The 25,692-nt window shown below is 39.5% G+C and overlaps 1 protein-coding gene across 3 annotated transcripts; it reads left to right on the top strand.

Annotated features, from left to right (window-relative positions):
* Nucleotides 1-1,416: 1,416 nt before the first annotated feature.
* On the top strand, nt 1,417-23,931 carry LOC129775633 (proton channel OtopLc). 3 transcript variants are annotated; one of them, XM_055780607.1, is made up of 5 exons: nt 1,417-1,825; nt 21,378-21,857; nt 21,925-22,142; nt 22,206-22,595; nt 22,690-23,931. In XM_055780607.1, the coding sequence occupies exons 1-5, from the start codon at nt 1,740-1,742 to the stop codon at nt 23,757-23,759; spliced, it is 2,244 nt and encodes a 747-aa protein (XP_055636582.1). In that variant the 5' UTR covers nt 1,417-1,739; the 3' UTR covers nt 23,760-23,931. The 3 variants fall into 3 exon arrangements, with proteins under 3 accessions (XP_055636582.1, XP_055636574.1, XP_055636593.1); XM_055780599.1 differs by lacking the exon at nt 1,417-1,825 and adding an exon at nt 10,344-10,545; XM_055780618.1 differs by lacking the exon at nt 1,417-1,825 and adding an exon at nt 11,660-11,777.
* The last annotated feature ends 1,761 nt before the right edge of the window (nt 23,932-25,692 follow it).

The raw sequence follows: 25,692 nt of genomic DNA, 5'->3' as shown, positions 1-25,692 counted from the left end.
ACTCATTTGTCACCACGTTCGAGCTTCCCGTCAGACAACCATTAGTGTCTTATTAGCACTGACGCCACAAGGTCTGTTCCGAACGGATGTGACTCGAACATATATGCTATACAAACCGGTTAATCATGGAAACGCATGTCGGCCGATAAGCGCCAAGTTCGCAGCGCTCTGTTACTAGCAGCATGCAACACTTTTTCATGCTGTTTATTTGAATCTCTCGCGATGTTCAAATAGTTCGAATATCAGAACAAAATAATCTCGTTGAGCACCTGTGCTTCGCTCAAGTAATCAGAAATCAGCAAATCGTGTTAAAAGGACACATGTTTAACGTTGAAACAGATTATGCTTCAACCACAAGTTATCTCAAGTATTCTCTCACGCACGCAACTCAATTTCAAAACCGCGTGGCGGCACTCTGTTTATCGCCACTTTATCTGCAAACATTGGGCCACATATTGGAAGTATCGTACCTGCTGCTATCTCTGTCTACCCCCATATAGGTACCCATTCTCAGCGCAAATATTCGATTTTTCAGTCGTATCCATGTGAAACCACGAAACGCGTTTCGCGACAGCTCATTTTTAGTTGCACTTAGTTCGTCATTTCGGTACAGACATGTTCAAGTGATTTTTGGTGATAGCAAAAACATCCATAATTTGGAGGTTTATCTCAAAACAGTGCCTGTTAAGGTTGGGTTCATCGAGAAAGACATGCGCTACATTTGTGACAGAGAGTGATCATCTTATTAGTAGGTCGGTTGACGATGTACGATAACCAGGTGATCATGACTTCATTATTTATCTGTGCAATTATACTTCAATCGATCACAGTTTGTCTCGGCGCCGCCGGAGCAGGCGTGAGGCTGTGGAAACTTTAGGCTAGGCAAAACAGTGAGAGCTTTGTGAAGAATTACTTGAATAGTTGTGCTTGGTTTGATACAGTGGAAAAATTTTTTTATCGTGTTACTATACATTGTTACGTTTTCAAAAATAGTGAACCACATTAACACAAATCTAAGAATTGTTCGTCTTTATTTTACTATTATATACATAATGTTTGCAAAACATTCCTCATTCAAATGTTAAAGGTCAGGTCATCTCACATACCTTGGCGTGACGATGTTTACATTTCCGTTGTCAATTTTCCATAAAATGACTTCATACTCCATTCAATTCCTCATAACAAATTAAGGTTTGCGAATCGACGCTTTCGATGATAACATATCTTTTATTTGACTAGGTGTATATCTAAAAGGTGAGGTTCAATTCGTTGAAGAAATGATTCACTTGCATTTGCAATTGCAAACTCATTGAGCCAACAAATCAATTGAAAATTGAAATTCAGTTCGGTAACACGTGAAACACTATTATGTTTGACGAATCATTCCAGCATCCTTTGGATCGAAAAATTTCCACACTAACTTATGCTCATTAACTCAGCCTAATCTCACGCTACAATTTATCGCTTTGAAGGTTATTGAGTGCAAACATAGTCACTCCTCAGCAAACCATAATAGTAGACTCCAGCTTGGGTGCCATATCAGACCAAAGTGACTAATGGCCCTCCGAATATAGTGATATGAATGTGTTCTCTTTTCCCTGAAAATTAAGTGAACTTAGTTATAGATAACGGAGAACTGTGAACGAATATTAGAGTGAACAAACTGTGAACATACTTGAAAGAAAGTGAGGTGTGAAGTGTGAACACTGATTAATTGGCGAACCTAATTGGAGGTTAACATGGGTGTTAATAATGGAAACAGCAATAGCAACAACAGCATCTGTGGCGGTACCAAGCAGAACAAGAAGAACTCGGTGACCTTCTGGTAAATTATTTAGTATACTATGAACTAACTTAAAATAATATGCAAATGCTGACTGCCTATTAACAAACCTATTAACAAATACTTAAAATACGACCTGGTTCATGAATTTTTATTCGTCCATTATGTTTATATGAACTGCACCAAATTGTGATTCGTGAAGAGTTTTACCGCCCTACTTAGTTAAAACAAAACAAATCGTGTTCAAATATTCTTGTAAGAACTCATAGCATTCGTATTCTGTCGAAATCGACATACAAAGGTTGGTTTCCACCCGTCGTTCCCAACCTTTTCATTTTCGCAACACATTGTAATTACAGGGTGTTTAATAAGCTCGACTACAATTTTTCATCGTTGTGAAGGTGCGCACCATGTGCATTCTGTATATTGGTATTGGTGTCAGCTTTAGCCTCATATATAGGCTAGGTCCAGCCAAAACACCACATCCTCGTCCGGATGATGTTTTTGGATGAAGGAAGCAACTTCCGGCAAGCACATTATGCTGTAAATCTCCCCGTTCACCGCGAATCCCGAACGGAAGATGAGCGGCATTGTTAGTCACAGAAGCACCTCCTTCGGGACCTTGGTGTGGAATAAGTGCTTTACGTCGAAAGTTACTGCCAAAGAAGACGTAAAATAACTGGTTCCCTGCCCGTCTTTGCAATCCAGTGTTAAATACGTGTTGTCGTCCATAACGATCGTGACGTTCCGCTTCGCCGGAAAATTTCACTCACCATCACTTTCAGCCATTGTTTCTGGGTCACAGCTTACTGTTCTGACACGGCCGCGCTATCACCAGGGTTGCCAACAATATTTTTCAAAAAACTGGAAGATTGCTCTTAAAAAAACTGAAAGAAAACTGGATTCTGTAAAATCGGCTCATTTTAAGAAGTTCGGCTTCGATTTATCTGGAATGATTTTTTTTACTTATTCCAATGCTTGAAAAAAAAGGATTTCCTTTGAAGCTCATAAAATGCTCAAGTTCATAAAATGGCGATATAAACCATTAATTACCCGTTCGAGCAAATCAAAATAACGTTTCCCACTACTCGAACATTACTTTGATACAATATTTGAGGATCTTTTCTTCTACAACCTTTAGAAAATGTGGTTTTATTTGGGTAAAACTTTGAAAATATTATATGTATTGCTCGACAAAGTAATAAGATGAGGTGCATGGAGACACGGTTTCTGGTTATAGAACACTGGATCAAACCTAACGTCAATCCTTTGTTCTTTTCCTCATAACTCGATTTTGACATTTCTGTAGTGTTTCTTTTGACCATTGCTACCTCTTCTTCGTTGCTACCTTTTTTGCACTCACGAAGAATGTGGAATAAAAAGTCACAGGAGGGTTGTGTCCGAGTCACGACCGCATAGTTGACGTAGAATTCCGTTAGGCTATCTGTTGATTTTGGATGTTTGAAGAATTACATCGTTAAACTCTTTGATAATGATTTGGTGGCCCTGAAAAGGGCCGTTTTGTTTGGTTTTTGAGATTGTTTGTTCACTCCACCAGTGTTTACCGAGTGATGATGAGAGAAGGATGGTAAACAGTCGTTGGATGGTGCGTATCAGATAGAAGATACCGAAGTGGAACGCGATATGATGAAAACCGCCCTCTGTGTGATCCTAGACGAAATACCTCCTGTGTTATGTATGGATCAAGACGGGTCTATGGTACTAGGTGAGGCCGTTTCGTCACTAAGTTGGTTAGGGGAGCGGTATATGAAAACAGTACGGAAGAAAGCAGAAGGGGAATTACTTGCTTGTAGCGTGAAAGAGACAGACTGATCGCGAGCGAGCTTCGGCACTAGCGTAATGTGTTTTGTTTACAAACAAAACACAGTAGACTTCCAAGATGGCTGAAGAGTGGTTTTAGCAAGTTGGCCTACCTTAGGATATACTTCTAGGCGCCTTGGTATGGATGAAACGAACAAAAAAAACTCACTAATGTAATATAAGATAATTGCTAATACCGCACACAATTATCAATTTTTCTCATCAATAAAAACATGTTACTTTGATATAGAGAAAACAAATTTGAAATGGAAAAGGTAATTTTCTTTTATAATTTTTACTTTCTGAGTGTTTATTTAACCCAATGCGAATTTTAATTGGACTAACAACAACTAACACTATATGTAGAGCATATGGAAAATCACATATTCTAATATTTTTTCACTTTTCCAATTTTTCTCGCCGTATAAACTTTCCTTGGGTGAAAATGAACACAACAAAACAGACATCTAAAACTAAACAACTCGTTCTCGAGCAGAACACATCTTGGTTTTTATTTACGAAAATTGAAATAAATCGTTTCAAATATCCAGTCATTTTTAACACAACTGCTACCATATACAATTTTACACATACACTTGTGCTAAATTTTTCACAATACACGATCGGTCATTGATATGAAGTTTCTCAAAGAAATCAACATTAAAGTTCCAAATTTAAATTTTATTTATTAGAATTAATCGTATCACTCACCTTACTTGCAATATAAAAATGCCCCGACTTGCATTTGTTTGCAATGTCGATTTCCCCTAGGCAGCTTGGTTTTGATGTCTTTGTTAGTGACCCGCCGCATGTGTCGTCAATTTCGACCAATCAGGAGTGGGTATTTCCGTTAGGATAGGGGTTGAAATTTTCAATTATTCGGTAGTTGGTTTCATGACATATATTATTTTCTTATTAAAAAATGTTATGGAGTACCGAAATCGACTGACGCAACAATTTCATCAATCCATCGTGTAATGACTGGGCAATAAGCGTTTGAATATGGACGATTTTCACAATGTGCTCGATTTTCGATTGTCAATTTGTACCCCAATAAGTTCCCGAAAGACGTAATCCTACGTCAAAAGAAACTACACCTGCGAATGACGGATCTCTATAGAAGCATGTCCGAAAAAGATCTTGATACCATTGAGAACCAGAGCAGAGGATCCAAAGCCCCTAGGGAGGATGGATTTTATAGCTGTTATCCATGGCTATTACGTATAGAAAGATAACCCTCCGCTGTCGCGATTGAAGTTCGATACAGAGTACGCGCGACATATCGCAGGGAATATTGGTTTTAGAGATGTTTTCTTGGTAACCTTCTCAGGGGCCCCACATTCAACTTTCCGCCGTTTCAAGTTACCCAAAGACAATCTTTAGCGCGTGTTGTGATACACGAGATTTTTGGATTTTCATTTCGTCGAATAGTCGATTCATGTAAACGGATGTAAACGGAAGCAAGATTACTTAGGTTTTACATTTATATCAATCAAAGTCAATGGAGCACATTGACCCTATGATCTACTGAACATCAGAATGATTTGGGGGACCTAAAGTAAATAATATTTATATGAACTCAAAGATAGTGTAGCACTGCGCGCTAACCGTATTAAATTTGGAAGTGCAAGCAGAAGAAAAACCTTGGATCGATCGAACAAAAATGTCAAAAATCCAAATTTGTCAAGGAATAGGAAGGGTGGAGGAAGGATAATATTTACGCATTGTGAATTTATTTTACATAAAATTTGTAAAACTTAAACACATATGAAAAAACAGGATAAAACTGGACAATATTTAAAAAAATTGGATGATTTTAGAGTTCGACTGATTAACTAGATCGAGGAAAAAAAACTGGAAGAATCCAGTTTAAACTGGAACATTGGCAACGCTGGCTATCACAGCCAATGTTTGTGGGTTACTCATGGATTACTACGATTGACGATGCACAAGTGGCCTCATCAGTGTTTAAGGTGAACGCATGAAAAATTGGTAAATTTTGTCATTTTTTTATGCGAGTGCTACTGTATTCAATTCTTCGCTTTCGTTCGGCTACTTCTCCCCGCTGTGCAAAAATTTCTCACATTACTCCAATCCATAAGAAGGGTTCTCGTTCAGATACCGGAAATTAGCGGGGCCTTACAACTCAGTCTGCGATGCCGACATTACTTGAGCGACTTCAATGACACCGTTTTTCAAACAATGATTAAGAAAATCAAGGAAAATCAGTTGGGACGAACCAGTGAGTATTTTATAACTCGAGCATTTCGATTTATAACTCGAGCATTTCGATGTATGGATTATTTGTTGGATGGGCTATTCATATATTTTTTTCAGAATAAAAAAAATTTTTTTGACAAAAATTATATAAATTTGTAATTTTTTTTAATCAAAATTTCCTACATTTCTTTCTTTGACCAAAATTTTGTAGGTTTTATAGTTCTTGAGTTAGAAAATTTTGTAAAAAAAAAAGAAAAAAACTTTGCCCCTTTTCAAAATAAAGTCCAATTTTTTTTAGAGATTTCAAGTATGCAAAGTTGCTTAAATAGTCAATGTTTTTACACCCACGAAGATTAACTGCAATTGGAGATGGTGCTCGGCACGAAAGCTGCTAGTACTATAAAAACCATAAACATCGACCGCCGTGCTGGCGACCAGTTGGTATGGGTATATCTAACAGCTTTCCATCCGTCTACTTCGGAGAGCCAGATTGCCTCACTGGTTAGTGAGTGCCTAGAGCTGACGGACGTGTCACCAAGAGTGGTAAAACTGGTCCCTAAAGGGACAGATCTCAATTCGCTCCGGTTTGTGTCCTTCAAAGTAGGCATCGACGAAACGCACAGAGAAAAGGCTCTGTCTACCCATTCATGGCCAGTGAACGATTGTTTTCGTGAATTTGAGGATAATCGATCAAAAAACGAGGTTCAAATTGTCAGACTATCTTCAAAATAGCTATTCATCAAAATGAACCCGATCGCACCGCTCAAGTTACTGATCTTGGTTTCTCAGGTAATTGCTTGAATAGTATATGCCCTGCCAAAGCAGGAAATGATCACTACACCGTCGTACAAAGTTCCCCCACATTTCCAGTGACTCCTCTCCACGACGGTTCCAACGGAAACATTCGCATCGCATCTTTGATCCAGGAGGAAGAAGTATTGCTCTACTATCAGAACGTCGGAGGCATGAACACAACCGTAGCTCAGTACAAACTAGCGTGCTCTGATGCTTGCTACGATATATACGCCTTCACTGAAACCTGGCTGAACGGCAATACGCTTTCCAAGCAAATCTTAGGTCCGGATTATATGATTTATCGAACCGATCGTTCTCGGGCTACTAGTACTAAAATTACTGGAGGTGGAGTTTTGTTAGCAGTTCATTCAACATTTACTTCTCGTTTAATCCACCCTCCCAATTCAACGGGTGTCGAGCAAGTGTGGGTGACTGTGTCCCTACCAACAAAAAAGATGTTTATTTGTGTGGTATATCTTCCTCCGGACCGACTTCGCGATTTTGAGTTGGTAAATCAACACATCAATTCGATTTTTTGGGTCTTATCGACGATGAATGTTAATGATGATATATTTGTTGTCGGTGATTTCAACCTGGCTTCAATCAACTGGACCAAGAATGATACAGGATTCTACCATTTTCGCATCAATGGCTCTAGTACAACATCTCTAGTAATATCTTTGCTGGACTGCTATAATACCGCTGATCTTCAGCAATTGAATGGGGTCTTCAATGACAACAACAGATTACTCGATCTTTGTTTCGTCAGCCGCGAACTTGCCTCTAATTGCGCGGTTCTTGAGGCATTCGAACCACTAGTCAAACGATGCAGACATCATCCACCGCTGCAAATAACATTACGTTTCCGTCAGGCTTGTTCGTTTCGTAGTACAATAGACACCGTTTCCTACGATTATCGTAAAGCTGACTTCGAGGGAATGATCGCTTTTTTGATCATATCAACTGGGACGATGAATTTCGAGATTGTGACGCGAACGCAGCCTCATCCGTTTTTTCGAATATTGTTGTTTATGCAATTGTTGTATCGAGCACTTCGTACCAAAGAAAATTCCGTCCCCACCTATTAACCCACCTTGGTCCAATCTTCGACTGATGCGACTAAAGTCATATAAACGTGCTGCTTTAAAGAAATTTTGCAAACAGCGTACGGTCGTGTCAAAACGGAATTATAACAACGCCAACAAACAGTATAAGCGACTTAACAATCGGCTTTACCAAGCCCATCAACGTGAACTTCAAAACAAGCTTAAAGTGAATCCGAATAGTTTCTGGAGACACGTGAATGATCAACGGAAAGAGTCAAGGTTACCTTCTTCTATGTTCAATGCAGATCAAGAGGCAACGGATACTGTGGGAATTGCTGATCTGTTCCGGTCGCAGTTTAGCAGTGTTTTCGTCAACGAACATTTGTCTAGAGACCATATATCAGCTGCCGCTAGTGAGGTTCCTATACATCGTGACATTGGGTCGCATCCGCCAATTTCGGGTGATGACGTACGGAAAGCTAGCCTCCGTCTCAAGAATTCTGTCTCCGTTGGTCCAGACGGAATACCTTCGCTCGTCATTAAGAATTGCATTGAAGTTTTGTTCTCACCATTAGCATCGATCTTCAACCTCTCGTTGAATTCTGGAATTTTCCCCGAGATCTGGAAGTTCTCGTTCGTTTTTCCTATATTCAAAAAGGGTGATAAGCAATCGGTTACGAACTATCGCGGTATCACTGCTTTATGTGCAGTCTCTAAACTATTTGAGCTGTTGGTGCTGGATTATTTGAAGTACAATTGATCCAGCTACATTGCCTCCGAGCAACACGGGTTTATGCCGAAGAGATCTACTGCTACAAATCTCGTACAATACACCTCTTCAATCATACGCGAGATGGTAAAGGGACATCAAGTCGACGCTATTTACACCGATCTCTCGGCTGCATTTGATAAAATTAATCATGACATTGCAATTGCCAAATTAGAGTTACTTGGCTTCCACGGTTCTCTTCTTAATTGGCTTCGCTCATATCTTACCGGTCGACATATGGCAGTAAAAATAGGTGATCATATTTCCGAATCGTTTCCAGTATCTTCTGGCGTGCCTCAGGGTAGTCACCTAGGACCCTTCATCTTTTTACTCTATTTGAACGACGTTCATTTTTCTATTCGTTGCATGAAGCTGTCTCACGCCGACGATTTCAATTTGTATTCTGTTATAAAGGACCGAGGTGACGCTTTATTTCTGCAGCAGCAGTTATACGTTTTCGCTGATTGGTGTCACAAGAACAGAATGGTGCTAAACGCCTCAAAATGTGTAGTTATCACGTTCTGCAGGGAAAAATCGCCAGTCTGTTTCGCATATTGCCTGACGGATCATATTATCAATCGTGTCATACTTGATTCGAAACTAACCTTTAAGGATCAGGTTGATTACGTATCCGCCAAGGCGTCAAGTCAACTCGGTTTCATATTTTGGTTCGCCAAAGAATTCAGGAATGTTTCTTGTTTGAAAGCTCTCTACTCATCTTTGGTTCGCTCAACACTGGAGTACTGCTCGGTAGTATGGGCTCCTTTTTACGGTAATAGTGTGAATCGCATCGAATCCATCCAACGAAAATTCGTACGGTTTGCTCTTCGTTGGTTACCTTGGAGGAATCGGCTCAATCTTCCAGATTATAAATGCCGATGCATTTTGATGGACCTACAGTTACTAAGCGTTCGCCGCGACGTTTCAAAATCTACCGCTGATCTGTTGCGGTCTGATATTGATTGTGGTGCATTATTGCAACAACTGAACATCAACATCAGACGCGTGAATCTACGTTCTTACTATTTTTTAAACGTCCCAGTCTTTCGTACGAACTACGGTGCAAATGAGCCGATAACCGGCATGTGCAAGACGTTCAATAAGTGTTACAATTGTTTCGATTTCAATGTGTCCCGTGTTAGGCTTAAGAATTTGTTTTACGGTGTTCTTCTTATTAATTGATTGTTTTTGTGTCCAGACCTTTTTTAATGTGTTCGCGTTTAGTTTAAGATTAGGTTTAAGTAAATGTATCAGTAGGATTTTATGTAGTCTGTTGATACGTAAAAGATGAGGTTTTGCGCCCACTTTGTGGGCTTTTCCCTCCAATAAAGAACAAATAACAGAACAGAAGACGAGTTAACTTGAAATTCGTCACCTGTTGATCGGCTGAGCTCCTGCGATTTTAATCTAACTTAATAGTTTTACATTACAGCAAATCGCACGTTATGCAGAACAAAAAGTAAAGTCATCCTCCAAAAACAACTTTGTTTCGTGGTTTCTAAATTTATAAATCATTACACGTAATATAAATATCGAACGGATAGCCATTATCTTTAATCGTACCGCAATTAACATGAAGTACCAGGTTGCTAAAAGGGTAAACATACCCCGACCCACGGTCCCACCGCGTTACATGGTAAATATTCGAAAATCTCCGCAAAACCAACAGAGCAACACGATAACCAGATTGTATCATTACAATATCGTTGTCATATCGATCGATTGCCGCTAAACCGTGACATTCGATAACGCTTACTTATCGGAAAGTTCACATAGTTTTTTTTTCCTGCCGTTGCGGACTCTTCACCGGGGCTAGATCGGCACAAGCTCTGAATCTCTCCCGAGCATCAGTATTAAGTCATATAAATGCACGCAGGTACTTCTGGTCCCGCTCAGTGCTAGACTAGCATCCCGTCAGTTATGACCGCATCGCAGCAGCCTTTCGACAAATCATCGCGCAGTGGTCCCCTGGTCATCGTTTCGGCGAGTTCAAGCCCTTCGTTGCAGGCGCAACGCAAAGGAAACCTAACGTCGGACACGCCGGTAGTCACGTGGTGCATCGGAGCCGAAGACGAAGATGACAATTCGCATCGGTCTGTGAAAAAAATACGGTAATTGTAGCTTGATTGGTGCCGGAAAAAAACAGTAACTTATTAGTGAGAGATCAAATCGACTAGCGTTTTTGTGTTCAATGGATGTGTTGATTTCCAAAAAATAACTGTAGAAAATTAGTCACGGGAATACAGAGGAATGCTATCCGATATCATAACACAGCACAACATGCATATTTGTCATGGTTGGAGCTGTTATCTAAAAGAGTGATGGGATGGTGCGTTGGCGTCCGGTATGATAAAGCGTGAACATTGTTGTTGTGGAACATCGCTGTGGAAACTGTTCTTTTGCGGAAAACTTGCCACGCAAGTTATAATCAATTGATGTTCATACCATGTTCTCAGATGAACATCGTTTCCACTTTTGGAAAATAATAACTTTCGACGATTTAGACACCATAAAAAGTGTAGGTTATTCGTTACATTGGCTAGACGAAAATTATCACATCCATGACGTATTCTCACACTTCCATTCTCCGGTAAACGCCAGTGTTCAAACCACTAACGACGAATTGCTCCCAGTTTTGTTTACTCCGACCGTACACTAATCACAGGGTTATTCAGGGAACGCCACGCGCACCTTGTTTACTGTCACTGATTACACGGTATGTCAACAAATTTCACGGTTCACAACGGGAGAAACGTGTTCGTCTCATCATCATTCATTTTCTCTATTTGCAACATAATTATCACCTCAGACGGTAGTAAATACACGTCACCGAATGATGACAAACGATTCGAATTTATTGTTAGAATATCAGCGATTAAATTCATTCACTCCAATTGAAACCATTGAATCTCTGATAGTGTCCAGAATCCTTGTACCTGAACAAAAAAAAACCATAACAGGTGCATTCGATAACGTTATCTCGCGCAGCCGCGGTGCCCATTCTCACCTGGTCTCTACGTTTCACTGACGCAAAGAATCAGGCAATCTTTTAAATAATGTCATGAAAGCTGTTCAAAGTGAGCCAATTAGATTAATTATGACAGATACAATTCATCAACAAACATGAAAATTGGCTATCAAGGCGCGCGTTGTCTCAACCGATAACCGAATTCGCGTATCAGTTCGCGTTCTGCCACTGTTGAGATTAGGTTGAACAAACGGACGAACGGACGGATGGATCGAGTGGACTGAACATTTTTAATTAGCTATTGAGAGAAAAAAGTGCGTTTTTCATCTCTTATGTGTTTACAATTCAAAAAGCGTTATTCGCTCTCGCTTCAAGGTTAGTGACGCGAAACAGGATTTGGGATTGCCCAACCCCAAAAACCGGTAGAGTAATTGACGTTCAAGTGTTTCGTATGTGGTGTGAGCAATTTAAACTACTCATAGAATTATTATGGTTGTCTGTACCCATTCTCCCCAAAATACCGTTGCCGTTACAATGTCAACAATGTTTTTCTCTCTTTATGATCTGCATCTCGGATTATTTCCGTTACTTTATTGTCGGTGAACAAAACTAGCCACTCGTAAAACTAGGTTGGTCGCTCAACGCGAAATCAGTATGAATTGCCAAGAATTACCGACACAAAATACAGATGCTCTATATTTTGTACGTTGGATGAATAAAGTATGCGCACGTTAAGTTTTGAACACTAAAATATGAGGATCGCAAAAATAGAGAGAAATTAACAGAAATATATATTTATTTCATCAATTAACTCTTTCATCTAAAGTAAACTGGTCCGCATTGATATGGGAGAAAACTTTCATCAATTTTTTAATCGGCATCCTACAATTTTGAGGTTAAAGGCATGAAACATTTAGAATCTAGAATCACAAAACAAGTTGTACCTCGGGATTGGTGAAAGACATAAAAAATTGTTTTTATATTTATATTTTAGAAAAAATAATATTAGGCTGTCAAAAAAGTCCTGCGGTATTTTTTTTGAATTTTCATTTGTTCATAAAATTAGTTACAATCATCTGTTTTAAGTCAAATATGCGCCGTTTTGTTCGATGACTTGTTCCCAACGAGATGCCAACTTCATAATACCCCTGTTATAGAAGCTCGCTTCCTTATTGGCAAAAAACTCGGATAGCCAATTTTCACAGGCCTCTTTTGTGGCTAACTTCTGACTACCTAGCTCGTTCGCCATGGACAAAAACAGGTGGTAGTCACTTGGTGCAAGGTCCGGACTATACGGCGGATGCAAAAGAACCTCCCATCCGAGCTCCCGGAGCTTCTGGCGTGTCACCAAAGAAGTGTGTGGCCTGGCGTTGTCCTGATGGAAGACAATGCGGCCTCTGTTTATCAAAGATGGCCTCTTCTTCATGAGTGCTACCTTCAAGCGGTCCAGTTGTTGGCGGTACAGGTCCAAATTGAGCGTTTGGCCATAGGGAAGCAGCTCATAATAGATTATTCCTTGACAATCCCACCAAACACACAGCAGAACCTTCCTGGCCGTTAATGAGGGCTTGGCCACCGTCTGAGCCGCTTCAGCGGGCTTCGACCACGACCGTTTTCGCTTCACGTTGTCGTAAGTGACCTACTCTTCATCGCCAGTCACCATCCGCTTCAGAAACGGGTCGATTTTGTTGCGATTCAGCAGCGATTCACATGCGTCGATACGGTCAAAGATGTTTTTTTGCGTCAACGTGTGTGGCACCCATACATCGAGCTTCTTTGTGAATCCAAGCTTCTTCAAATGGTTAATAACGGTTTGATGACTTATCCCCAGCTCTTGGCCGATGCTATGGCTGCTACTAGGCCGGCCTTTCTCGGCTAATTCCGCGATTTTGTCGCAATTTTCGACGACAGGCCTTCCGGAGGGTGGCGCATCTTCGACGACCTCTACACTAGAACGAAAACGTTGAAACCATCGTTGTGCGGTGGAAATGGAAACTGTATCGGGTCCATAAACTGCAAAAATTTTATTGGCAGCTTGAGATGCATTTTTGCCTTTGTCATAGTAGTACTGCGGATTCGGATCGGTCGGATTTTCTCTTTATTTTGCTCCATATTTGCGACACTATAACTCACGAACGACTTAACCAAACAAAACACTGTCAAGGACTATATTATAGCGCGCAAAAATACCTTTCCAACAAGCTATAGTATGACTCGATACAATGAATACAACTAGAACTACGCGCTTACAACGACACCTCGCGGAAATACCGCAGGACTTTTTTGACAGCCTAATATATATATAAAGTTACAGTTTTGATGAATTTTCGTACTTTTCTTCGCATACCCTCCATCAAAATTTGGACTCTCTGTTGATCAACTTAAGCGGTCGTTTTATTCCACAATCTCTTAATGTCTGCAGCCCTCCAAGTCACTTTGGCACCCTTCTTCAATTTCCGCTTGATAATTGCCCAATATTCCTCGGCCGCGATTTGGAAGATTGGATACTTCTTCAATATAAACGATCCCATTGTCACGGTACGGTAGTAGCTAGATTTGGCCACGGTAGGGTTACTACTTCACAGGAACTTTGTGAGCCTTAATAAACGAAAGGAGACGTTTCTGCGGACACTCTTCCCTATATATTTTCGAGTCAATTGTCTTGTTTGTGACAAAATTCTCGGTTTTCTGGTTTATAAATATTATGCGATTTGCTTAGGGAGTCCAAACTGTCCCCACTTACCCTGTCCTTCTTACTTCGTCAAAATTTTGTTGTACTTTCGAGCGCGTCTGCGCGTCTTTTGGCCACCAGATATTAGGCCGTATGAATAAAAACAAAATTCACCTTTACTTTACTTCATTCGAGCAGTCGAGCAGTGAGATTAAGTTTTTACTACGTTTGGTATGAATAAAAGAAACAACAAAGTATTTACTTTTCGAAAATGGATGTTTAGCTGATTTCGTATGAATAAAACAGCATTCATCAAGTATTTACTTCGTTATTATCAAGTATGCTCATGAGCATACTTTGGATCTGAAAACACTATCATTCGTTTTGATGTCATATCCGATTTATGTTTAATGCTGCTATCTTGCGCTTGAACTTAAACAAGTTAACGATCCGCATTGAGCTTCGTTTACTAGTTTAGGGGAGCGTAAAAAAATTGATTGATTTTCAGGCGGAATGAACACGTTTTTAAAATTTAAATTATGAATGAAAAATAACCTTCCAGTACCAAGTTGGCATTCTGTTTAAATGAAAAACACTTTTGTTTGCAGGTGGTGAAAAAATCTTGTACGATTTTTTTTTTTGAAGACAACTTTATATTATAATGAAAAGTTTTAGTTATGATGTTGGAAATGTATAGACAAAGGGTTAAATAAAAGTCGGAAAAAAAGTGTTTTGAGTGATTAAATAACATGATGTGAACATTTTCATTCAAATTTTAACATTTGAAAACTGGCTTCGTGCCTTCTAATATGATAGGTATTACACTAACGAGATAGGGACCCAAACTATGGTCCCTAATTGAAAGTCGCCACCAGATGTCGACACTATTCCTTTTTCATCGCGAATTCACGCTTTGTCCAAAAAAAACGTTTTGAAACGAAACCTAAACAATCAGTTGATAGATATTTGACAAAGTAAAAACTATGTTCGAATTCGAAAATCAAATTAGTAAAGTAAACTTTTATTCATACGGATTCAAGTAAATACTAGCAAAGTTTACTTTACTTGGAAACGGGCAGAATAAGTAAATACTTTTTTTATTCATACGACCTATTATGTCAGAGTCCTTTTCGGTTGTTTGCCGGCACTGTAATTACTATAACATTCTCACATACGGGTTCTCCGGATTATACGGATTATATTTGTTTTTGAGAGGCTTTAAACTTTGCAGTTCATTTGCCTCTACCTCTTTCAGCGATTTCGCGATTTTAGTACCTGACTGTGTGAATCACCGGGCTCCGTGGAGTATGCTACTTTGCCCCGGGACTCGCAAACCTCTGCAATGGCTATCACAAAAAAGGAGTGGTAGATTTGTTCTCAATCGTCAACAATTAGACCCGTATGGTCACTCGTGGAAATGGAAATCACCCGTCAGGGTGACCGTTTCTATTTTGGGGTGGTCCGAAAAATCACTTTTCTTCACTTTTTTCCTCAAATATTTTTTTTTCCAAAAATCATAACTTTTGAACTACTGGACCGATTCTAATGATCAAATGATCATATCAAATTAAAGCCAATCACCTCGTCATTTCAGAAGTTGCAGAAGATTTTATTTTTGTTTCCGTTATCATTGATTGTATTTGTTTTTATGGTTTTCATTGTCTCGGGACCAAGGGCGTTATATTTTTTATATTTTTTCTAGATAGCTGATGATTTTTTACATAAAATATAAACACAAAATATTTCAAAATCAGAGATGTGTTCTTTTTCGTTTTTAAGTTATGATTTTTCAAATTTAACCGATGGTTCAAAAATTATTTTGCATCTTAAAACCTTCAGATGCCTAATTTGATTTCAATTGCTTGATTAATTCAGACAGTAGTTTCTGAGTCCATAAGAATCAGACAGACAGACAGACAGACAGACAGAAATCCATTTATATATATATATATATATAGATATAGCGCTCTTGGTCCCGAGACCATGAAAACCATAAAAAACAAATACAATCAATAATAACGGAAACAAAATTTAGATTTTCTGCAACTGAAGTATTTTATCCTAGAAAGATAAGGCGATTGGCTTTTATTTGATATGTCGATCATTAGAATCGGTATTTCAAAAGTTATGAATTTTTGAAAAAAAAAATCATTTTAGGAAAAAAGTGAAAAAAAAAAAGATTTATCGGACCACCCTAAAACGGAAATAGTCACCCTAAGAAAAAAATAAAATAATACGGGTCTAATTGTTTGCGATAAAGAAAAAATCCACCACTTTTCACGAAAATCTCAGAACTACTGTATCGGTTTGACATGGAATGGTTGTAGGGGAACCGCGGGTAAGACGGGCAGTGAGGGTATAATGGACAGGTGGTTGATTTGTATAGTTGCATTATGAATTTCAAATTTCTGTTGATGGGAACCCCTTATACATGCTATTCTATAATATTTAAACAATTCTATGACAATGAATACTGATTAAAGGTGGAATAGGGAAACAAATACCGAAAACCAAACATGATTCCGCGTGTAGATGTAATTCGATATTAAGCATTTTGAATGATTTCATTGCAAAATTTAATTTAATTTAACCATCAGGTTATATTTCGGTTTGTGAGTTGACAGAGAAGCGATAATTAGGTATGTACAGAAAAGTAAATTCTTTCGTAAGTGGTAAGTTCAAATTATTAAAATAATTTGGTGGGGTTGAAATGGACAGTCACATCCATAATCACATCCAATGCATGATAGAAAGTGAAGGGAAGAATATTCAACTCTTTTTTAATTGTGCTCTCTCTTTTTGTTCTATTTCAATTACTGGACACACAAACACTGAGAGAGAGCGAAATTATTCCTCTCGCGAGCGATGAACTTCAACGCTTCATATATTATCAACCTGTCCATATTCCCCCCACTACATGTCCATTATACCCGCATCGATAAAAATGTTGTACTTTTCGGCTTGTGTTAATTTCAGTAAAAAAACATGGAAAACAATTTTTTATCAAACATTTGGCCAATTATTTCGAAAACCAGTATATTGAACTGTGAGAAACTGCTTTTAAGTTTTGGAAAACATGAGTTTCCAAAGACACATGTCCGTCTTACCCTCATTTCCCCTATAAATAATACAGTTCAATTTTCATATTTCTCAAACACGGAATTAATTCTTTTTCCAATGCTATTTTAAATTTTGATATGTCTATATCAAAGTTATTTCTTTTATCCTACTTAACCTAACTTTAAATGTAATGAACCTAAGTTATCAACACTCGAATTAGCGGATGGGAGCTCAAGATAAGTTTTTCAACCGAGGCTTTAAATACGTTCCTCGATTGTTTTGCAGGATCATCCTTAGCGGACGATTCTGTATCACCTGTAACGAATAAGATTTTATTTCAGCTTGAAACACACTGCCCTCATTGTATTGATGATTTGATTGACGACAGCGACATAACCGTGACCGGAATAAATCGCCAAAGTAAACAACTGCAACAGAAACAACCACTTAGAAAAAGTGTAGTAGGCTAGAAATATTTGGCGCGGGAAAAACATCATGTGTATAAATGCCTCACATTTCTATTATAAATTTATTCTCTTGTTCTCGTTTTTCGAAATTTATTCTGAGGACAATGTAATTGGCGAGGATAAGGAATCGAGGCGGCCCAAGCCGCCAAGATGACGTGATCCGAGTACACCGCCGAACCGCCGTCGGAAGCGGCGGTGTCTCGCACGCAAACCTGGGATCCACTGATTGCCCGGTTAGTTTGAAACATAGGATACGATCCTTTAGCAATGTCCGACCGAGCTCCAGCGGGCGTCGGACGGTATACGTCTGCCCGGGGCGTTACATTTGCCAGGGGCGATACGTTTGCCCGGTTAATTCTTGTGTTGAAATACAATACCGCGCCACAATATTTATAGCCTACTACACTTTTTATGAGTGGTGGTTTCTGTTGCAGTCGTTTTCTCCTGCGCTTTATTCCGGGAATCCGACATAACATATCGCTGATGAATGAACAAATTATAATGAATGAATGCGGCATTGAGTGGGGTTCATAACTTCGCTGTTATTTATACTTTGAATATCAAAAGCAACAAATTGATATTCTTCACATTCGAAACGATATTCGTTCTGGCATTCATTTTGAGTTAAAATTCAAAAATAAAAAAAATAGTCAAGCTGGACCATTTAGAAACCAAAAACGCCAGAGATCGATGAAACGAACTTTGCAAGAAATCGCGCAGGATTTTGTTTGGCGAGACGGTAACAACGGCATAAATAAAAACCAACCACACACAGCTGCCTCAGGTTAAAAGTAAACAACAGCTGATATTCATTTGGCTAAAATGAAATTCAATTCTGGCATCTTGAATAATCAAGATGAAAATGACACTGGGTGGAAAAATAAACTTCAAAACATATTGAAGAACAAAAGTTCATTTGCTCATATTCATTGGTAGTCTGGATCTGTCATTTTGATTCTCGTTTGGAATATATAGGTTTTCGATGCAACCTAGCCCGAAAATCTATGCATTTGAACTTAGCGAAGATGATTATTTTCAACACTGGTTGCAGCAAACGCATCCCACACCGGCTTCGCATAGCTAAGGCGTGGTACACAAATTACGTAACGCTAAAAATGCGGATTTTGGACCGCATCCCCTCTATGTAACAACAAGTAATGCAAGACAACCCACCCTCTCCCTTAAGTTACGTAACGTCAACATGATCTGTGCACAAAGTCAAAGTCGTTTGGAAAATGTTCATAATATTTTAGCTTTTATGATGTATTGAAAAAATCAACGTAGAAAACACAGACATCTGCCCAGGTTGGAATCAAACGTTTCTCGAATGAAATTATTGAAAAAAGTACTAAAATAATCTTCGTCTACTGCAAACTGTATTTCTGTATTCGATCCGTTCAAATAAACTCATTATTTTCCACTCCATTCCTTATTTTGAAACAGTTTTTTGGGGTACTGAAGTTTACCAAACAGTCTCGTGAAGCGAAATAGTTGGAGAACGTTTGACAAGTCCTGGTCAATCCTGAAATTGTGGAAGGAACTTTCGACAAGTTCACAGAATTCTGAACAAACGTTGATGGAATCTAGAGAAAATTAATGCTAATATCCGTTGAAATTGGTGCTTTCAAACCATCTGGCGTTTGGCTGAGAGGAATACGAGCTGGTATGAATTGATGTTTATTTACACAAAAGTAACTACTCCTTGGTTCAACGCGGCAGTTCCTATCGTTATATATCACTTTTTGCTAAAGTAAGTGGAATGTCCTTACGTGACGAGCAAACCACTCGGCTAAATATTCTACTAATAATTCTTCATCGATTTGGTAGTTTTTTTTATCCCATTTATTTATTTATAAGGCTCATTAGCATTTTATCTGTAACAGAGCCTGGTTTTAAGTGTGTACATGTACATATGTTTATGTTTCTATGAATTGTAAATTACACAGTAGTTAGTAGTAGCTATTTAGGCGTTAAGTTTTCTGTTCCATTACATTATGGTAAATTACACAGTAGTAGCCATTTTAGGCGTAAGGGTATTCTATCTGTTCTTCCATTGTTCAGCAGACCGGACAGCGGAGACAGTTGGTATTGATCATTGTTGGGTTATTTATAGAACAGCAGCCCGATGTTTCATGCAGAGCAAAGAATCGATCTTTGTTCCACCGTGGATCGATTTCCATCGCTGATGATGGTTGCGTGAACGTAGTTATTCTATAACAACACAAAGATGGTCAATTGAGGGCCCTGAGTTTGAACTCACGATCGATCGCTTGGTGAGCGAACGCGTAACCAAGTGGCTACGAAGACCCCCAGATTTGGTAGTTGGCGGACTCAATATATTCTGCTTTAACGGGACATCCATCGATCGCTAAATTGTTTCAAACATCAGCTAATGATTCCACTGCATACTCAAAATGTTTCGCTTCCAGTTCCGGGTCCTTTGTTTTGAGTTTTTTTATCCAAGTGAGATCCGTAATGATAATGAGGAAGTATTAAATCTGCTAACTCCCGGGAAAGAGGAGCCATCCGACGTTCAACTCGGTTGAAAGTGCTGCGTCCTTTAGCATTTGTAGCAACGAATATTGCATAAAAATTCAATTGACCACACATTTTGTGTTAAGCAGTGAAGTGTCAATTTCCCATGAATTCAATCTTCGATCTCACACATCAGCAGGCAACAATTGGTCGTTGATTATTCCGGTTCCTCACCGCTCAATGAAGTGGGTCATATTTCGGTATAGCGCGACAATGTCATCGGTGCATTCTCTTACAGCAATTACTTATTCCCTCTTGTTTCCCTTTATGTAATGATTAGCGATTGCCCAAAAAATAAATAATGGCTCCAGATACCCAGAACTGAACGAGTTGAATGAAAATTATCACCGTTTTAACCACCATCCAAGTAAATTGTGTACAAATACAGAATCTAAAAAACAAACGTGACATGGCGACCGTTACACTTGGACGAAGAGCCTGTAAGTGATAACTACGCGAAATGTTGTCGAATGAGTGGAAGAACCGCCGTCGTCTGATGAATCATGATGTTTTGAATGATAGAGACTTGAAATGGCCAAGTTGGAAAATTTTCACTAGAGACGAGTTTAAAGTCTTTAGCATTAACAAAAAGAAAAACTTAAACTAAACTCTCGGCCTTCAGATAATAGTGATATCTACGCCGCAAATCAGCAGAAAATCAAGCACATACGCATATTTCATTGCACAGTCCCGTATTGCAGATGCACTGAATTTAAAATTTAAGATTGTTTTTACGAATCGACCAATCAGAGCGCGAAATTTTTATCGAGATAATGCTTGAGATGTTGGAATTGTTTGATAGTTATTTTCATAAAATATATTATTTCATTCATTGTAGTGAATTTTTAAGGAGTGTTCAAATCGATTGATGCAAAAATCTCGTAAATCCATCAGGGAATGACTAAGCAATAATGGTTAGTACAAGAGGAAGCCTGCATCTTCGAATTCAAAGGAACACCACGCCTATCATGGTTAATTCTGGACGTTTGTCCTGGATTGCTGTCTTTAATTCGTTTGTTTGTGAGCAGTTCTTGTTGGAAATTACTGACTGGTTTACTTGATAGAACCTCATAGTACTGAATTCCTTCGGTTCGGGAGTAGCCAAACATCATTGGCTTCTCGCTTACCCTAAAACATTTTCGTTCAACATTATTGTGATCCAATTTTCCAGCTTTTATCACCTGTCACGATGTAACAACGATGTAACAATTGATATGAAAATTTCTTTTTTTTACTCCACAGTGAACAACTAGGTATCGATTCCAACGGCGGAACAAACTCAAAGGAACTACAGCGTTACCTCTCCGTACCCACGTCAGATGAAGAGACCGACCCGATTCTGACGAAATCGAATTCGATCGCTGCAATGCCCATAAAAAGTCCAAACAATGGATCGTCATCCCTCCTCGATCAAATCCCGGAAGATGGTCAACCCACAATGAAAGCGTCCTCCACTAACCGTACCAACGGTACAGTACCCCGTAGTGCCTCGTTTGTGATGCAGGATATCCTGTCTACACACAGACCGTCCACAGTCATGTCCGCCCTGAGGAGAGGATCATTGGCTTGGTTGCCAGGGCGAAGCAAGAACCACATTTCCCACGGTCCGGACGTTGAATCTCACATGGGCAGCAAGGCATCGCTCAGTCAAATTCCACACGGAAACGGGGCGCACTGTGATTTAGCGATAGAGTCTCGGAGGAAAAATAGGCGTGTCGGAGAGTAGGTAACATCCACGAAGCTTAGTAAAATCTGCGTATTTCTCTAATTGTTCTATCCCTTTTTCTAGTGATGCTCTGAGTACAGCACTTTCTGCGCTCTATGCCAAGGTCATCGTGATTTTAGGCATAGCGTTGCCTGTTACAGAGATTCTATCCTCGCAGATACCGGCAAATGTTTACCAGGGATTCTATCTATATCTCTACATAACCAGTATACTGTTCGTTATTTTCGTCTATGCATCCAACATGAGGCGACGGGCGGTCATGACCCTAATTAAAAACTACCGTACGGGAAAAATATACTAACGTACAATGTTGGATGAGTTACTGTATCTTTTCCTTCTTACAGACGAAAAAACCAACATCTATCCCCCGAAGAAGCGAATCCAACGCTTCGGCAGTTTTTATCTCCGAGTGGGAGCGATTGCCTTCGGTATCGGAGCAATGGTGTACTCCGGTTTGGAACTGGGACAGTACTTCGAGTTGCACGCTTCTCCGGGATGCTCAAGTGTCTTCATCGCGTTGACACCGGCCACACGAATGATTCTATCGATCGTACAGATGCAGTTTATCTTTTTGAACACATCGGAGCTGGATATGGCTCGGCACAAAGTTTTCGCCCGATTTGGGTTGATGCACATGGTGGCTACGAATCTGTGCGAATGGTTGTATGTGCTGGTGGAGGAAACCAAGCATGAGATTCACCATCTGGCCCACATGGTTGACGGCGAACGAACAGGTGAGATTGAAGGATTTGAACGTCATCGATCCGTCCAACGTATTAATGACAATCTTATATTGACATAATGTTATTTTCTAAAAATTTTCCGCAGCCTACAAAATCATAAATCTCACCACTACAACGTCAATTCCTACCACAATTGATGACAGCAGTGAAGAAGACATGTCAGCAGCTTTGATGATCGCACCGGGTTTCAATCATACCCGAGAAAGGTATATCAACGATGGAACGCCTGAATATGTCGATTGTCAGCGAACCAACATAATGGGGACCCTGGTTCAAAACGCATCCCCGTTTCTGTTCCCTTGCACGATCGAATACTCGTTGATTTGTGCCGTTATCCTGTACGAGATGTGGAAGAAAGTCAAAACAATTGCCGAGATCGACCGAACCCGACGAAGCTCGAGTAAAATGGCAGCGGGTACGAAGAGTGCCCATCACTTCTCGGTAGACTGCTCTCGCGCCCATCGTGGGATGTTTGGAGGGATCATCGTCACGGTGCTGACGATCATATGTTTGATCATGTACTTTGTACTCCACGATGAGCCGGGGTATGAATTTTTCGCCCTCCAAGAAGTCACAATTGCCGAAACCGTTCTGTATTCGGTAACGGCCGCAGGAGTAGTCGCTGCCATAATAAAAATGCGAGACTTGAAGTACTGCAGAAAACACAACGATCCACACGGAAGCTCAGTCAGTCTCGATTGCACCCTTCTAGTGCTAGCCCAGACCGGAGTTTACGTGTACGGAATGTTCAGTATCATTGGCAGCTATTTTTCGATGAAGCAAGGACACTCCGGGGCCGGAGAAGGAATGATCGCTGAAATATTCAGCTTAGTTCAAACATCCATGCAAACCCTGTTCATTCTTAACGCTGTGTGGCGAAAATGTCGGGGGGCTTTACAGAACCGAACGAAACCAGGACGGGAGATTGTAACATTCCTGCTGGTTGCCAACATGGCTATGTGGTTTATCAATACACTGATCAAAGGAAGGGCCAGCTTCAGGCCGTCTCATCTGGCGTTTTTCGGTACGTGGGCCTGGACGGTGATTACGCACGTATCGATGCCACTGGCCATCTTTTACCGCTTCCACTCAACCATTTGTCTGTTTGAAGTGTGGAAGTCAACGTACAAAGTGAAGCATGGAGATCATCATTAGCAACGTAGCGGACATGAGACTATTACCACTTTACAAATTTGAGATTTATTTATTCACCCATAAAGTATTGAACGAAACAGTATTGTTTGTTACATAACCTTCTATCAATTGAATTGTAATGTAATATTTTGTATTGATTAGTATATAAATCTCATTGTGGAACGATCTTATAAGTTGCGTTTATTTATATTTATCAATGCCACAATAATTATTGAATGTTTTGTATGTCTACACAAGATTAAATATCTCATTTTAGTCATTTTATTATCATTTATCTTTTTTTCCTTATTTAACACGTTTAGTCCCGAATTTTTCTTGCCGCGCTCTCCATTCAGAGCACAATATCAGTGTCGGTCTCAGCTCCCAAAGAAACTAATTGTATTTTTGATGGTAAAAAAAACCATACAACACTTGCAACAATCGTAGGGATTTTACCAATCGTATTTTTTTGGGTATTTTTTGCAACCAAAGAAACGAAGCTTAGTACGGCTGAGCATTTCATTCGCGAATGGGACTCGCGTGGATCCTTTGTCGCGTTCCAGGAACCCGAAGTTGTAGCATTCCCGCAGTTTGACTAGTACAGTAAATATCATCAACGAACTCGTTCTTCCGCTGTATTTGGATGCTCAGACCATGGACGAGCTGCAACTGACAAACTACTGTGCTGCTGTGGCGTCCGCCAAAAAATTAGGACTCCGTGCTAAACGGGCTGCTCCAACATCTCTTTGGAAGGGTGACCCTCCATGGGAAGGCCCCGATGATGTTCAGAACTTATGGCCCAAGGAGCTGACCGTCGTACATCAATAGATAGCCTAGTGCTTCAACGGGTGCCACGTGACCCACATAACGTTCCTGATTTTGTCACCCGTTGAATCACCTTCTCCTCCCGAAAGACAGCAACACATCGAACCCATCAAAGTACAGATCAATAACGTGCCTACCCAGCAAACATTAAATCGTATAATTTTGCACGTGCCAAGTCTTACAAGAAATCCGAATAAATCAAAATCGCATATAATATCAATCAAAGTATGTATCGTGTATATTTGAAATCGCATTAAATTTAAAAACTCGATTTTAAATACCATTATCAAATTTAGTCGCAATTCGGTATAATAAACATCAATTTTATGATGCACATTGTCGTAAAATATATTTAATCCGCATCATATGCGTATTTTTCGCTGATGCAGTTTGTGTGTCGTATAAGCGTATAATTTAAATCGATTCAGTACTGTAGTGAATCGTGTTGCATGCTGAAGAAAATCATGAAACAGTGAATCATATTATATCCTAATAAAGAACATATTACATCATATTGAAATGTCAATGAAATGCTGATGCACTCGAAAGTTTTAACCGCTGTTGAATTAAATTTCAGATAGCCGCGCGAGATAGCTGGTGGATGATAATCCAGACGACCGGAGTTCGAACCCACATCGGAGCAGTTTTCACCAAACATCAATCTGTGCCATTTCAAACATTCATATTCCACTCCCAACACAAGTCAATCAAACAATTATTATTTCTACAAACATAAATACTCATATATAAAAATGGCGATTCGTGAGGCTATAATAAACATTTCACGAAAATATTTTGCGCCATTTGTTTTTTTTTTTTTCTATGTCTGTAATAAATAGTATATGAGTATGGCAAAAGTCGCTATTATAGCCGGTCAAAGTTGCATATTCATCCAAACAAATTCGGTAAGCATTTGCCATGTATGTATATGGCCTCCACTTTTGCATGCATATGCCAGTTAGGCGCATTATATGCCAACCAAATTTTAGGGCATATGATGTTATATATACGCTGGTTATGCGATTTAATGTTTGCTGGGTACTAAGTATGTACGAACATCATAACTACCAAAGTTTCTGCTTATTACGAACAATAACGGGTGAGTCAAAAGTAGCGAGACTAAATGAAA

This window comes from Toxorhynchites rutilus, chromosome 1 (genome assembly GCF_029784135.1).
Source record: "Toxorhynchites rutilus septentrionalis strain SRP chromosome 1, ASM2978413v1, whole genome shotgun sequence".
Classification (NCBI taxonomy): Eukaryota; Metazoa; Arthropoda; class Insecta; order Diptera; family Culicidae; genus Toxorhynchites; species Toxorhynchites rutilus.
The sequence above is the reverse complement of the archived record's forward strand: the minus strand, read 5'-3'. Positions and strand labels throughout refer to the sequence as shown.

Bases quoted from the DNA above. Each gene is read 5' to 3' on its own strand.
- LOC129775633 (XM_055780599.1), top strand. From the start codon at position 10,355: ATGACCGCATCGCAGCAGCCTTTCGACAAATCATCGCGCAGTGGTCCC. The intron at 21,858-21,924 runs GTAGGTAACATC...CCCTTTTTCTAG, and splicing joins AAAAATAGGCGTGTCGGAGA to TGATGCTCTGAGTACAGCAC. The intron at 22,143-22,205 runs GTACGGGAAAAA...TCCTTCTTACAG, and splicing joins GACCCTAATTAAAAACTACC to ACGAAAAAACCAACATCTAT.